The 16,988-nt window shown below is 37.0% G+C and overlaps 1 protein-coding gene across 2 annotated transcripts in view; it reads left to right on the top strand.

Moving 5' to 3' along the window:
• ZFAND3 (zinc finger AN1-type containing 3) overlaps positions 1–16,988 on the top strand; it is a 147,946-nt gene that overhangs the window by 86,753 nt on the left and 44,205 nt on the right. For both annotated transcript variants that reach the window (XM_075707234.1, XM_075707233.1), the window contains exon 3: positions 8,456–8,635. In XM_075707234.1, coding sequence (XP_075563349.1) covers positions 8,456–8,635 — 180 coding nt within the window. The remainder of the gene's footprint in view (positions 1–8,455; positions 8,636–16,988) is intronic.

The following is a 16,988-nucleotide window of genomic DNA, read 5'->3' as shown; positions in this document are numbered from 1 at the left end:
CTTGGTTTATGGGTTTATGGATCAGATTCTTCTAATCAAAAATGAATGTTTCTCCCCCTTTAGGAGCATAGATTTTGATGTATCATCACTCTGAATTTAATTTGAAATGGGAAATTTCTTACTAATTGGTATCATTTCATAAAGGGATACTAGTACTAAAAGAATACTAGAGATAAAGATACAGAAGTTAGGGGAGTGATAGAGCTGTGTTTTTTTTGTGGGGTGTGTGCTGCTCTTAGTCAATTCTAAACTTACACTTTTGAGTATTTTCTAGAATTTTGTCTCGTCTGTTTTTAAATGCTCATGTTACACATTTTCCAAGTAGTCTTTGAGAATAAATTCTGTAGATCACAGCTGCTTAGATGTTTTCCCCAGGTACTTTTTTTTTTTTTTTTTGAACTCTCCTATATTTAATTCTGTTATATCTCCACTGTTGTGTTACCCTCAGATCGTGTTAAATGATTGCTCACCTTAAGTGCCAAAAGGATCTCTCAGATGGCTGCAGCCATTTGACTAATTCTATAACCTTGTGTCAGTTTACTTTTCCTGGCTGTTGGGTACCAGAGTTTCTTTTCTGGTTTCTCGCTGGTTGGTCAAATTATTGTCATTGCCATCTTTTGCAGTAGCAGCATTTAAGAGTCCATGGCAAGCTGCCCACTCGGTTGTTATTTTACTAGTAATCAGTTTTGGTAGATGTTCTTCCTAATGAATTCCCACTCTACATGTCATTGAAAAATAAAATATTTCTTGCAGTCATGATCAAGGAGTGGTCGTTTTGTTTTCCACAGTTTGTTTAAAGTTCATGCTTTCCCCTTGGGTTGGATTAATACCAATATCCTTTGATATAGATTCAAGAATCCATACAGTGTCAATTAGTTGGATAATAAATTGTCTTAATTACCTAGTTCCACTGTCAGATGCAGGTGCTGTATAGCTAGCCCCTCACTGGTTTTAGGTTTTGCAATGTAATAGTACCTTTATATAGTACTTTCTCACTGTACATGCTCTGTAATGGATTAAAGTATGAATGCTAACCGTGGACCTGAGGGATTCTGTAACAGGAAATTTAAAGTGGATTGTTAAAATAGTTTACTCTTCATAGATTTAGTACTTTGGATCCCATGATGACAGGCAATAATATTTATTCTTCTTTATGTTGGTGAGTTTTATGGAATAATGAAATTTTAGTTAAAATAACGTAAGCATGCTACTTAAAGTAACAATAGAAAATGTGACACAAAGGTTTTTAAAATGTTATTTGCAGGGATTTTCAGTGACCTTGTTCCTGGTCAGTACTGAAATAGCTACAGTAAGCAAATTGTTATTATCAGGCAGAGCAAGGAGTGTTTGTTCTGTGGGCAAGCTGTTCTCAGAGGATATTTTTGTAGATGATAATGAAATTCCTTTTCATCAATTCAGGATTTTGCAACTACTTTGGAGATGGTGGGATCACGTGCTGTAAAAATGGCAGTTCTTTTTATGGCAGTCGTGTAAGGTGTTATAACCCTGGTTAATACAGATACTGTAGATGCTTCTACTCACTTTTATACAAAACTGCATTTCTCTTCCTTAAAAAGATGTCTGTATATATATTTATTAATGACCTGGATCTTAAGTTGAAGGTCATCTGTAGTAATGTTATGCTTGTTGTCTTGCTAGCCTTTGTTTATTAGCTATTCATGAATTTCCTTGCTAAATAATAGGCAAAATCTGGTAGTCAAATCTGCAGCTGCCTGTGTAGCTTTGGGGGAGAATCATTTTACAGAGCCAGGAGGAAGAAGGCCTGTTATGAAATGCCACCTTTAAGCAAGGGGTGTCTTTTTTTTGAGAGAAAAACACCTCAAAACACAATGTCATCAGACTTCCGGGGGGGGGGGGGGGGGGGGGGGGAACAAAAAACTACCACCAAAAAAACCCCCAAACCAAAAAACTTGATCATGTTAAACATCCCAGTAAATTTACAAATACGACAGTGGTCTTACATAACTTGATCCTAATTCCTGAATGAGAAATACATGTAATTGCAGCCATGTTCTCACTCCTTGTTTACCAGCCTTGCAGATCTTTTTTATTTTGTTTATTTTGCCCTTTTGCTAGTATTTTTTCTGCTTATTTGAAAAGAAAATTAAATGTATATGAAAAGCTCAGTATATGCAACATGCAAATCACAATATTATTTGAAACTCCTATTAATAAGGTGTTGGCATTTAAACAAGTATAGCAATCATGAAGGATAACTAAGCATAAAGAACTCATTTCAGTTTTTCTTCATGAAGAAAAACTGAAAAAAAAAATGAAAAAGTTGTATTTATGAATAAAAACCCTAAGAGCTGAATGGTTTTCCTGTACCACGTGTGCTCACAATTCTAGATGAAGTTCAGTTGTATAGAAAATCATCTTTCTAATATTTTTGCTGGTTTGTTAATTCTCCCTGTACTTTGTGCTTAACTGTGAAAGTGATGAGCTCTGCTATTAGCTCACACAAGAATATACTGCGATAGTTATTTCGTACTCCCCAGTCTGATTTTCAAGTCATCCACCTATTGTTGCTATTATTGTTGTGGATGTATTAAGAAATATCTTTTTATGTATATGTTACATATTGTTTATATATTTATAAATCTAATTTTGTACAGTACTTACCTCTGATTCCATTTTATGACTTTGGTTGTCGTCTTCTAATACAAATGCTTGTGCAAATTCTACAGTGCATTCCCCTGAGGGCAGGATATCTATGTTTATTCTGCAAGTGGGCTAGTGCGTCTTTCTGTCTCTGTGTTATTTAAAAAGAAAAAAAAAAATCTTCCCAAGTGGAGTTTTATTGCCAGTCCATTATTGGAGCTTTAGATTGCATTTAGATATCTACTTAAAGGAAAGGTTTTATCCATTTCACTCTAATTTATTATGCAAAAGGTAGTTGTATATGAATGACACTTGAAATGCTTTCAGTAAGTTGTGAACCAGAAAAGTCCAGTGAAGAGTTCTCAGTAAATAAGTAAGTAAAATCTTTAGGACTTGTACTAATATTCCATGGTCGTATATGAACAGTTTTTCCAGGCACGTGAAGAAAAAAAATAAAATGATGCAATAACTTAAACATTTCACTGTAGCAGTTTCAATGTCATAATATTTGTGTTACTTCCCATAGAGTACTTTCAAAATGCAATTTCTTTTAAGCATGGAACTGTTTTCTCATTAGACTAGAGTAGGGTAAAAGTCTATTGTGTACATTGGGATACTAATGGACTAGTAGACATCTGATGTGACAGTAACACATTAATTTATGCTCTGTAAAAGAACAACATGCTCTGGTAATAAAAAAACATGCAGATTGCACATTTAATGCAGTGTAAGAAGCAAACACTCTCCAAATAACTTTTTTGATAGTTCACACTGCTAAGTTATGGGAGCTGTAGGACTGAAGAATAAAGAAATGGTGCAATATTGCCTATCAACCAAAATAATTACTTTAAAGACTCTAATTTTCTCCTCTTAGCATGCTGTTTACTCTGACGCTGCTTGCAACATCCATAATTTATTTGAATGAACCCATTTCTTTTTAATGAAAACATCTGTTATAGGCCAGAGAATAGGAAGTGTTTGTAACCCTAATCCTTAAAATAAGCCAAAAGGAGAGCTTAAATTTAAGACCTTTTAGGAGTTTCATAAATTTTATGATTTCTTATACCATAGCATGAGTGCAAATGAGAAAAAGCTCTGGCTTAGTATTAAGTAATTTCATATAATATTTTGACATTCCTGTCTTTTTCAGAATAAAATGCTTTATGACACGCTGATATTGCTCGTATTTGCCTTTACCTCAAGTTTCAACTGATTGTAATCACAGAAGCTGAAGGGTTGTTCCCTGCTTAGTTACAGACCCCTTACAGTTAAGCAAAAGTTGAGGACTCAGTATTTCCTTAGGTATTTTGTGGGATATTGATGGCTAAAGTAAACTAAATACTGGGATTGGGACTGTCTGATTTTTTTTTGTGTCACAAAATTGAGAGTATTTTAGGTGATGGAAGAGGTTGGATGTTCTAAACATTTGTTAGTTTGATCTTGAGGTAATGGGTGAAATGAACATGTTCATAAGATGGGCCCTTTCTGGTTGCTCACCCTAACTCGGTAGCAGTAACTGGGCAAATGTACGAGGGAGTTTGTCTTGTGCAGAAGGTGTGATTTCGTGTGACCATCTCTGGTTTTATGGGTTAGAATTGGAAGCTGTAAAGGTAATGGCTTTCATTATCAATGTTATTTTATGAATACAAATGGACAAAAGATTGTCTTGCAAAAGAACTTATCTTCTGAAGTCTGGAAACAAATCTGGCTTCTTGCCTTTCTTTTAGTCTAAACTATTTGAATTCATTGTATATATAGAATATGAAATGTTTGTATCATGTCTATTTATGCACATAGTCATTGTTTGTTTACAAAGAAAGTCTAAATAACAAAACAAAAATAACACTCTTACTATTAACATCCAGTGCATGAGAGCCCTGTCTGAGATTTTCTGCTCCTGCTCAGCTAATTGAGATATCAGGTGCAACCCTTAGACTCCACAAAGAAAAAGGGTTTTGGAACTAGAACTAGCAGCGTTGCTGCTTACTATGCAGCTTCTCTACCATGCAGCAATAGGTTATTGGATGTAATTCATGCATTTTATTGATAGAGCTTTCCTTCTGTTATTTCCCCATGCAGAAAATAGCTAATTTTCACATCTTATTTTGGTGCTGGCTCCACCTTGTAACTAACACAAGGATATCTTGCACTTTAAAAAAACCCAACCACCACAAACACCAAAAAAGCCCCAAACCTGAAGGCAGTGGAGAAGAGGAGACAATGTTGAAAGAAGAAAACATATTTTCTGACAAATGGAGAAAGGTTGTTTCCACTTAACCTGTGTACTAGTTGAAGGTTCCAAAAAAGTTACAAAGCTGCATTTCATTAACTAGGAAAAGGAAACGTGGATTTGATGGATTTTTGGTCAGGCGTCACGGATTTTGGCACAGATTTTGCTAGCATAGTGGAAGCCTCAGTAAAAATGAAGGAAAAAAATGATTCAAATCAAAGTGTTTTGCATGCATTTCTAGTTATATAGAAACTTCTGGAAATGATGATTAATGTCTTGCCAACTCTTGTTCTGTTTTTTCCTCGGTGAGACTACTAGGAGAGGTCATTGTTCTGTCAACAGAATTACATTCTGATTTTAATCAGAATAAAGCCTCCTCTTCAAAACTTGCCAGGGTCTTGCCTGTATTGTCTGTGTGTATTTTTGTTTTGTTTTATTTGTTAAGCAGTTAAGGCTTAACTGGGTTTATTCAGATACAGCTCTCCTGTAATTGTTGCCAGCTTTTAGTGTGCTTGGGGGGAGATCAAGGTGATCTGCAAGTTATTTGTGTTAATGAGAGTCCTGGTTAACAGAAGCCAAATGCTGTCCACTGATACACAGAGGAAATATAACACAGCTCATCCAGTATGTCATTAGATACATATTTGTACCAGGTAAATACTGGACCACAAATCATAAAGCAGTGTTCCAGAAATCTGTTGATAATTTAGGTCAAATTTGTTTTAGAAACTATGTTACTGAATAGGTCCTGTATTGCTGTTGACACCACATTATGAAGGCAACTGTTAATAATTTGCTGTACTGTAAGTAGTACAACTTAAGTTACAGTTGTACTACTGTACATACAACTTTAGTATGTCTCAAGCACTTGAGATCAGCAGTCTCAACACTTTCCTCAAGTATTCTTGTCTGCAGTGAAAAAGTGGTTAAAAAGGGGGCACGGGAGACGTTCTCGCGTTCCACAAAACCGAGCAGGCTAAGACTTTTTTTGAAAGTTAATTGGTTTGCAGTCTGACTAAAAGTTAGTTCTGAACACGAGGTCCTGGATTCATGAAGGCAAAGAGCTTTTAACTGCCATGGTGGATTTTGCTGCTCTGTGACAGCTCTGAACTGTTTCATTAGTAAGCTTGTTAGGAAATTGTGTCACTGAATGACCATTTTTGATAGCCTTTTATGCTCTCTTTGAAGTTGGAGTATTTATCAATAGGTTGCAAAGTAAATAGTTTTTCAAGAAAAAAAAAAATTACCGTGGTCAGTGTGCTCTTAAACTTGCAGCTTTGGGAGACACAATGTAGCACTAGTACTTAATGTACTATCATTAAAGGACTGTCAGGACATCTATTATATAGACCATTTTGTAAAAATGTTTTATGTTTCTCTGTAAATGCCTTTTGTGGATACCACTGAGCTAGTGCAGCCTGAGTAAAGTATTTGCAGCTATCTAGAAAAAAAGCCAAAACAAACAAAAAAACCCCACTGGGTGAGAATTTTTAACTTGCTGAATTTTAATATATTTCATAGTATCTATTGCTGTTCTGTAACTCTACTCTTTCTTTTTTAATGCATTTTATAGCTTGCTCACGGTATAATATTGAGCGTAACCATTATTTTTGCTCTGCTGCTTGAAGATGCAGTTGCTCCCACTTCTGATAACGTGCACACAACACAGCTTTACTTCTGTGCGCTGCCTTGGATGCAATCTCAAGTAAAACACTTACAATCTTTGCAGACACCTTATAGTTGCAGGCAATGTGTGAGATTTTAATATATTTTCTGTACTGGTCATTTATAGACTGGTGGTTCCCAAAACGTCTCCAGTTGTGAGCTCCCCTTCTGATAGGACTGTGGCCTCAGTAGAGGTGTGAAGAGTTGGGTATCTTGTGGTGGCTCCAGTTGTAATTGCTGCAGCTGTGATTGTGGCTGGTGCAGAATACCAAGTGCTTGAAGGTTTCTTGATTGCACACAGGTACTAATAATATCCAGGAGCCCAACTTGGGTGAAACTCTGTTGTTAAATAGCGAGGCCTGAGTAGCACATCATCTTGGGTCCAGTAACTCATCCCTGACAAAGAGCATCCCACCAGTTTTTCAGAGCTGTGTTGTGGAGGTGGATGATTTCCTGTCTGCCACCTCCTTCCTCCTCCTCCCTGGCTTTGAGCTTGTTCCTCTCCAAGTTGGACTTCTGGCTGGCTCTTCCACAGCAGAAGTTACAGCTTAATTTCTCTGGCAAATCGCTTAAATCCTAAATCAGCATTTAGGGACTGTTTAACTGTAGTGCTTCCCAATCCCAGTGAGTCATGTTGGCAACCCACGTTTCTAACACGTCATCATCTGCAAATATTTATGGACTGCTCTGTTTTCCTCTCTGTCATGTCATAATAATGAGCAACCGTTACTGATTTATGTATGTGTTTGCGTAATGAATAAAATCTGCCTTTGTCATTTTTTTTAAAAAAGATGTGTTTAGGAATACCAAGAGGTGGTGCACTTCAACTATCTCTTTACAAGGCAGAGGTGCCTTTGCATTGTGAGAGCAACTGGATGTTAAGCAAACCAAAATCCACTTGTCTGGGAGGGATGCTTCCCGGGGGGGGATCCAGTAGCAGAGCTGTGCCGGCCTGAAATCCAGTAGCGTAGCTGGTAGGAACTGAGACTAATGCTGTAGTTAATCAGGTATCCGGACTGTGGGTTTGGGAAAGCCCTCGAGGGAGGATTTGCACTTAAAAAGGAAGAGAGTATTTCCCCTCAAACCTGAATCTGGTTTGGAAGCAAGGTAAGCCTGAGGTTGGCATCTATCAAAGATGTGGAGTTTGGACTATGGGGGCAGTTTGGAGACTTAGTGTGATGTGGCGCTTGCTGACCAAAAAGAAAACAAAAGGAAAACTTCAAAGCCAAATAGCTTTGAGGTACTATAGTGATTTACTTCCCATATCTAACTCTGTGGTCATAGATCAGTGAACAACTTTTAATGCCAGTGTTGGAGTAAGTGAAGGAAAGAGGAAGGAAGAAAAAAAGCATGCACCCACCCTCCACACACCTCAAATCCCCATCAAACAAGTGATGCAAATCCCTCACCAGCTCCTCCACGCTAACCTGGAACTATAGCTGTCTACTCTAGCTTCACCAAAACTGTTACAGGTGGGGTTTTATGAAACAGCAGTGAGAAGTATTGTTTTTAGAGAAGTGTAACATTTCCTTATACTTGTATTACATGCCTTAGTTCTCCCCTCATCGGATGTTTTCTCCTTTATGCTTTTGTATGCGCTTTGTGTGAACTAATTTTAAAATGATGCTATGTGCTGTATACCGATATACACAGTGGTAAGCTTTGGATGCTCTTGAACAGCTGTGGAAACAAGAATTTTGTGTACTTCTGAAATTGTTTGTTGTTCTTCAACAACAAATAACTTATAAGATGCTTTAAATCTGAAATAAAAACTTGAAGGCTACTCTGACTTCGTGTTCATGAGATAAACAAATGGTCGGAATGACGACACCTCTGGCAGTGTTTGGGGGTTATTTTTGTTAAGCTCAGGTTTTTTGCATAACATCAGATGACTAGATTGAGCAAGTGGGATGACATATGGAATCTTGGTTTTGCTAGATTTCCAGAAGAAGCAGCCAGACGATGACTCTACTCCCAGCACAAGCAACAGCCAGTCAGATTTGTTCTCTGGAGAAACGAACAGTGACAACAGCAATACCTCTCTAACTACGCAGGCCGCTAGCTCCAACCAGCAACTTTTGACAGAACTGAATGTAACTTCACCGAGCAAAGAGGAATGTAAGTGCACAAGTCCTAAGTGACAGCAAAGGAAGCATAAACATTTTGTTTTGTTCTCAGGCTTATGTTTTACTGACTCCCTTTGGAAGTAAATGGCCTGTCTCTTGGAGCAGAGGGAATGGTTAGAAGTTATTCACAAAAAAGACGCTGATGACTTTAACCAAAGAACAAGTTAAAAGGGGTCGCAGGCGTTTCTAACTAACCTTACGCTGTTTGAGGCGCAGAATAAAATTTAATTACAATTTTGAGGCATTCTCATTTTGAGAAACTTTTTCTCGCATTGCTGGTAGATTAGTATATGTGTTCTAGGATGAACACCAATGTCTTGTAAATTTTTACTTTTAAAACCTTTTGGTCTTTTAATAACTACAATTGCACATAGCACTGACTGTAATGCATGTTTGTCTAGACTGCTGCTAGATTACTTGCATAAAACTTAAGTTTCATGTGGTAAATCATCTCTTCTTTCATGACCCATCTTTCTTCTTTATTGACCTCAGTAAGGCAAAAATTCTCCCTGAAGGTAAGCTAAGATGTTAAAGATTAGCAAATACCGTGAGATAAAGTCATCTTTTAAGTTATTCTAAACCTCTCTATATATTCTGTGTCTAATATATGGAGCTTTAAAATCTGCATTCTACAACTTAGGCTCAACTGTGTAATTTGTAGTTTCATTTTCCTCCAACTGTAGCTTTATTCTGGAAGATGCTTTATGGAGAGAATCCTTCTTGAGCTGAGTTTGCTTGTGCCTCTTGGCTGGTAGATAGATGTACATGTTGCAAGAAAAACATGCTCATTTTTAGTAGGGAATCTGCTAGAGCTGCTCTGGTTCTTGAACATTGAAGCAACTGCTGGAAATAATACTGACAAAGCACTAGGACTAAAAACCTTTGATATGCTATGCTTGTTTTCAGTTGTGTTAACTATTTGCATAGGATGGTTTTGCTTTGTTGCCAAAGTATTCTGTTTACAGGTATGTAGAGTTTGCATATATATTCTTTTTACTTATGCAGATTGGCTGTGGACAAAGCACAAAGTGTCATTTTGGGATTGTGGTAGTTTATTAGACTAAAACAAAATTTTTAAATTGAATTACTGTTTTCTATCTGTATGTGTGAACATTGTCAGAAGTACAGCAGGGTTCAAAAGTGAATGTTCTGATATCAGCTCTTTTAATAAGAGTAAACTTGCCGTATAACTCTTGTCTCTCCTTCACATACACAGTTGCTGCTGACCACCCATCACCTCTTCCTTCTGTCCAGTGCTTCTTCGGGGAAACCTGTAGTCTGCTGTGAAAACAAGGCCTTAAAACAACCTTCCTAGAGAATTCAGCAAAACATTATACTTCAGCAACACATTTGGGCCTTCACAGGGCAGGGGGCTTCAGCACCTCTCCTGGCTTATTAGCCAGGATCTACTATTTGGTGTTACAAGGGCCTTCTCCAGTGCTTACTGGGTCAGGTTTTCTGAAAATTTGCTCAGTTAGGAGTTAAATTGTGTTACAACAAAGTGTTTCTCTTGTGGCTGAGAAGGACTTGGGGTTAAGTGGGAAGGTGATTACAGGGATGGGAAGGAGGGAAGGAAATTAAATAGTGTCCTTCATCCTGAAATGCTGTAAGCTTGTGAACATACACTGAAGGTGATGGATATTAAGCAGCACAGCCTGCAAAGCATTTGAAAATATTGCCCATAAAAAAAAAATTCTTTATGACTTCCTGCTGGGGTGATTTTAAGTGAAATACAGTGGAGAGATTTATTTACAGCTTGAGCTCTCTCTGTCTTCTCTCACATCCCCACTATCTCTTTAATGAAGCTTAATATCATTTATCAGAAATAATTATGCACAGATGGAGCTTTTCTGATGGGTAATGGCCTGAGTGTGGAAGATTCTTTCCTGTAATGAAGAACGCCCAAACTTTAAATGTCTTTTTTGATTTTAATTTGAGGGTGTCTTTTTCTGTGCAATATTTATTTATTTTGCAGCAAGTTCTATAAAGCATATACTCCTCTCATTACAGCTGTGTTCTTTAGAGACTGATATTTTGCAGTGCCTTGTGATGATGTACAGCTATGTGCTGTTCTGAATAGAATTGTGGTTATTCACCAGAAATCAATGTATGGGATCATTATGGTAATCCCTATCAAAGTGTGGAAAGATTGGAGTACTTGGGAAGGATTCTCATGGTACATTCCACTCCCTTCTCTTCTCTTTCAAGCTTTTGACAAGAGTCTCACATCAAGGCATTTACCGTGGTACTTGAGTCCATAGAGTAAACAGATTGGACAGAATTGCAGCAAGTCATTTAGGCAATTAACAAATTCCATTCATGTTACGACAACTGAAGAGAACTGTAGAAATCTCATGTGGTAAGATTCATGTTCTGTGTCAGAGAAAGTGACAGGGTTTTTTGTAGCCATTTCTTTTTTTAACACAGAATGAACGATATAGGAGAAAAGTTCCTTGGACTGGATTTTGCAGGAATTCAGTTTGACAAAATGCAAGTATTTCTGCCTTTTTTTGTTACTGTTTTGATTTTCTGTGAGCATTGCATTTGCATTCCTGAGTGTCTTATATACACAACCAGGCTGTAGTGACTTTGCATATCCTGCCACCCTCAGTTTGGAACAATCACCTACCTCCGTGGCTGCTTTGCTGATTAATATCTCTCCCTTTAGTAAATGAAAGGTAGTTCTCAGTCTTACAGTTACAGTCAACAAAAATATGTTAAAGATTTATGCCCAGAGACAGTAACACAAGCTTCAGGACTTTTTTTCCTCCTTCACATGTGTTTTGTTTTTATGAAGTATTACTTATCACCAATTTCAAGAAAATGCTGTTGCAACTTGGGGGGCGGGGGGGGGGAAGAAATATTCTAAGAATTTTCTTATCTTCCCCCCTCCACCCCCCATGCTTCTTGAGTTGCCTTTTCTATCCAGAACCTTCAGGTCTCATCAGCTGCAATAAGTTTTCTTAAATAAACTTTTGCAGACAAGGGGTATATTGATATTAGTATTAGCTTTAGATATAGATACTAGGTACTAGCTTTACTAAGTCTAGATTTGTATGGATTTTAATGATCTGTTTCTTAACAGATGGTTGAATCAGTCTAACTTTTGTTCTCCTGCTGCTTTATGTGCAGATAAGTTTCTCTGTTCAAGTTGTTGGGTAGTTTTTATCTATTCTCATTTTTCCCTTCCATCTCCTCCCTTCATTTAGGAGGTCCTAATGGTAGTTATGTCAGTGTCAGTCACCATAGGAGCTGGTTGCTCTGTTAAGATTTCTTTTTCTTATTGGGTGCTTATTTTTAACAGAAAGGAAAAAAGGCATTTGACAATGGCCCTCGCTTCTCTCTCTCCCTACCTGCAGCCACGAGCAGTCTTTAAAAATTTAGCTTATTAAGCACGGTTCTATGTATTTTGGTAAAGAAAAGGTCACGCTGCACATCGAGTAATTTTGCTTAGTTTCAGGCCTTCATTGCTTTCTTTGGGGCTGTCACTTTATTTTTCTGTCACTATATGAGTAGACCTAAAGCTGACACTGTGCAGGTTTAAAACTAACTGTGTGGTTATGTGACAGGAGAAATGTCAATGTGAACAACTCAGACTCTGGCAGCTGGATCAGGTTTGATATTTCAGTAGTTCTTAGCTTCAGTTGGCATGATTTTATTTTAATTATGTGCTTAACTCTTCCTGGCCTCCTCGAATTAGCAAGAACCACAACTGAAAAAGGACAAAAGGAATATCTGATGTTTCTAGAACAGTTAGATGCTCTACATTTCTACGTTGAAGACTTTATAAGAAGATACACAAAGATCTGAGATATTGCTGTAAATGTCAAAAAATACACTGGAGATTTCAGCGCAGAAAGAAGGTGATGATCACTGACCACACCTTACCTCTGTGTGTGCTGAATTTTAGATCACTAAATATGAATTTTCAGGACCAAATGTCTGTAAATTTTGGCTAGTTATTTTATACCCTCCAGAATTTGAACTGTTGCATGTCAAGCTAAGTGTTTAAAACACCATTAGTTTATCTCAAATGCTTAAATTTGCAAGACAAGTTTGAACAATGCTTTAAAACTGTTTATTTTATTAAGCATTTGCATGTGCTGCAAGCACTGAAATACTCCTGATTATGAAGTTATTTTGGTGAAGTTACCTTATGTACAGAAAGTGTGCTACATCTGAGACAGAGATGCACCAGGCTTCTGTAAAACATCTCTGGCATAAAGGTGAGAGATTGTTTTTTCTGCTGCACCTATTGGATGTTTATACTCTGAATTTCATGGCTTGTTGAAGCATGACTGTGTAAAAAGCCACATAGACTATAGTGCTGCAAAAGTAATGATATTTTTTCTGTCTTTGGAATAAAAAAGGAGAAAATCTTATGTCAGTTTTTTCAACATAACCTTATGAAAAATGGATAAACAAGTGCATACTTTCTTTTCTTTCTTTTTTGTTGAATGGCCTTCTTTCTGACACTATGCAAGAGGTTTCTACCAATTTATAATGACTTCACAGTTTTTGCATTTTGCCTGGGTTTGTAAGCAGAGTCAGAGATGACAGCTTTCCTACGTATGCTCTGAAAACACTTCATATTTTGAATTATTACTGTGCTAGCCTTAATTGTGTTTTGTGCCTTTTAGGTAAGGACAGTGATTTTTAAAATTACAATTGTTCTTTGATGCTATCCATTGTATACTTTTATAAATGCCCTGGCTTTGAGAATTCAGTTGCTCATTGCAGCAGGAGTCACTTTTGTACATCCTGTCTCTTTTTTTTCTAACTCTGGCTATGGGGAACTTTGTTTTCTGGGTCATCTCTGACTGAAAGTTACATGCATACCCACTTCTATAAAGTATTAAATGTATAAACAGACCAAGCTAGCTGCCTGTTTTTGTCTTGCTTGTCACAAATGGTTGTAGAAAATAATTTGCTTTGTTGCTAACCTGATTTATTCTGATACCGATTTGTACCTTTTTCTCTGATCCAAAAGAATGCAGTAACTGTTAAAATTATGCTGAGCTACAAAACTAGCCTACCTGACCCACATGATTTAATATTGCAACTAAACTTGTACCCAGACATAACTGAGAAGGCTGCAGCTGGGTGATGGTGATGATGAACAATTCTAATTTTCCTTATCAACTCACAAGATTGTCATGTGTTCTTTCTTCTTGTACTCAGTTTTGTGTATCTTGTATCAGAGCAAGAGGGGACACACCTCTAATATCAAAAAAACAGCCAGGTGCATATTCTATATTACAGTCATCTTCGGATTTCTGTGCCACAGAATAAGAACTAGATATTTTCTCAGGCTTTTTCTTTTATTGAATTAGACAATAGTAAAAGGTGTTTTACATCTTAAGGGATTTTTTTTTTAGCCTTGTTTTCATTAAGTGCTATGTATAAATAGCCTTTTGGTACTGTTTTTAATGTTAAAATTAACAGTAATTCAGTTTTTCATTTGGATTATCATCAAACCTGGATTTTCTTGAATATTCATCACAAAATACATACTTTTTTCAGTATCAGTGCATACACTTTTTCTCTGGAAATTTGCAAGAATGTTTTCACCACTATTTGAGTTGTGTTTTGAGAAGTGCCACTCGTATTAGGTGCCAGGGCAGAACATACAGGCGGTTAGAAATTTGAACAAAACAGTGTCTAGTAGAAGTGTCGCCTTCGTCATCATTTCATGGTGTGAGGATCTTTCTGTAAGTTTCAATGTAATCCCTACAGTCCCAGTTTCATTGAAAGAACATTTCTGCCTCTTCTAACATATTAAGCAAAGATCTGGCACACAAATTTATGGAATGAACGCTTCTTTCCATATCTATGGCATGGTAGTTTTGAAACATAATGAAGACCAGCAGAATAGTACCACTGTTAATTGTTCCCTCTGATTTATAGTCGCTTCACACTGCAGAGTAGACAGTGTATCCTAGGGTCCCATTTATTAAAGTGAAAGGACCCCATGGAACATGAAACGGAAACACAGTCACAAAAGAAAAATGTGGGTTGGAGCTGCATAGCTATCAAGGTTACATAAAAATTATTTATAAAAATAGAATTTAACTACCCATTTCAAAAGCCCATTTTACACTTCAGCTTACACCTATAAAGTAGGAAAGTATCATGTCTATTTTACAAATGAGGAAACTGAGGAAAAGCAGGTACAGAGTGAGACAATAGCAGGGGGAAAAAAGTGGAATCTGAATCCAGTCTCCATTTCCTTTGTTGTAGCTGTTAAACTTACCAGCCATTCAGCAGCAGCAAAGTAGTCCAGGTTTCACTTCCTTCTCTAGAAGTTGCATGTAGATAAAAATCCACAAAAATAAATAATGGCAGATTTGTCAAACTAGAATTTAAAAAGTATGTGTTTTTATTTGATATAATCCTCTTATCTGTTTAGTAATGACAACTTAAATTATCATGCAGTTTACCCATTCTGCAGCAAACAAGCAGTTCTTAAGTGCTGTAAAATTATTTTGCTTTTTTTCCTTAGAGAGTGTATTCTGTCTGTGGAGACTGAATTTAGACATTTATGTTCCCATTTCTTTATGTATTGGTGTTTGTAATCAATGACTGTTTTCAAACTCAATTGTGTAGATTAATTAGATTATGTCTATACCAATTCAGGAAATGCACAACTAGATTACTGGTTGGGAGAGGTTTCCAAAGGTGGGTTCTTTCCTGTATTGCAAATAGCCATGAAATTCTCCCTGTCCTGGCTAAAACACTGCTGTCCAAGGCAATTCAGCTCTGCTTACTACCCTCTTCAGCTCGTTGCGTGGAGGGAGTTGCTCTGCTTTTTCTGGGAAGGAGCCATCACAGTACCAAAAGCTCATAGCAATGTTCAGACATGCTTATGTCACTCTGATCAAGTGTTACTGAGCTTCAGGCTCCTTCACTTATTTTTCATGTTTGTTCATTAGCTGGCTGGCAGTTTTTGTGTTACCTCTAATAGTTTCAGTGTATTATTGTAATCTTGGGCTTTGTACTCTTGCATAAGCTTGGTTTCAGTCCATTCTGCATCTCTTTCTCTGCTCAATAAGTACTTACAAGTGCTGTCCAAACATACCTGACACATGTACTCTTGGTTCAAACTTAGCACTCCCTCGACCAGCAGAAAGAGGGGGAGTTACCCTGGTATTTCACTTTTTCCTGCACAGGAAGTTCTGACCGAGCAGAGTCACTTCGCTTTACAAAGACTTCAGGAAGGGGAAACAAAAAGTTACCCTGACTCAGGGTATGACCTGCAGGACAGGTGCTACTTGGCAATTGTTACTGTCTTTCAGGAAGGGAGGTGGACAATGCAGAAAGACGTTCTAAAGGTCAATTTAAACATAGACAAATGATAATAGTCTGTAATAGTAAACAATAACAATAATAACATATATAGAAATAGAAGTAATACATAAAATTTTACTAGTTGAGTTAGCAGAGAAACTGGCTTTGAACCTGTTTTTCCAAATTGATATGTTTAGAGTACAATTAACAGTAAGTTACAGAAAGCTAGGGTTATCAGAAGCCAAAAACATAGCAGCTACATTAACAAGACCGTTTGCTTTAATATATGATGATGTTTGAGTTAAAGGATCTTATTTTGTCCTTTATTAATTCTGTGTTTCAATTTGCAAGCTCGGTGATTCTCACAATTCTCCTAATTTCTTCATTGGCTTTCAGTATTTTTGCATTTTTAATCATCTTCTCTTGGGATTACATTATTGCTGGGCAGCGGCTGCTTATGTTTGGAAGAGGAGTTGCAAATGCCAGAAACCATACACTGGAAAAAAATAGGAGCAGAAGCTATTGTTTAATCTGTTAATTGGATATAGTGTAGAAAGATATCTTTATTCTTTCATTTTAATCTCTTGTTTGTGCTGAGAAAAAATAGCAGTCTACAGCCCTGTGTGTTATGTTAGAAGCTAGACACGTGTGGCCTTTCACTGTGCACTGAAGTGTTTTACGTACCACAGTTACATTCCCTTGAAACACTTATTTTTTGGGGGAATGAAGGTGGAGATATATCCCGAATCATGCGAAGTAATAAGCCTACCTTTGTGTATAGCCAAGAAGGACTGGTGGTTTACTGTTATCTGACTTCCCTTTTCTTTCATGGAGAATTTTTATCAAAGCTGTGGGAAATATACTGCCCTATTTCAAATAATACAAAGATGCCTGTATTAGCTGTTATGTATACCAAAAGATTCAACATAATGACTTCCACATAGAATTGCACAGTCAAGCGCATACTACATCGTATTGAATTATGCATGAAATTTTTAATGGTGGAACAAAAACAGTAGCAGAAGGAAGTGCTGCAAAGGACATGCAGCCTTTGCTGG

This window comes from Pelecanus crispus, chromosome 3, assembly GCF_030463565.1.
Source record: "Pelecanus crispus isolate bPelCri1 chromosome 3, bPelCri1.pri, whole genome shotgun sequence".
Classification (NCBI taxonomy): Eukaryota; Metazoa; Chordata; class Aves; order Pelecaniformes; family Pelecanidae; genus Pelecanus; species Pelecanus crispus.
This window is presented reverse-complemented; position numbering and strand designations above follow the sequence as displayed.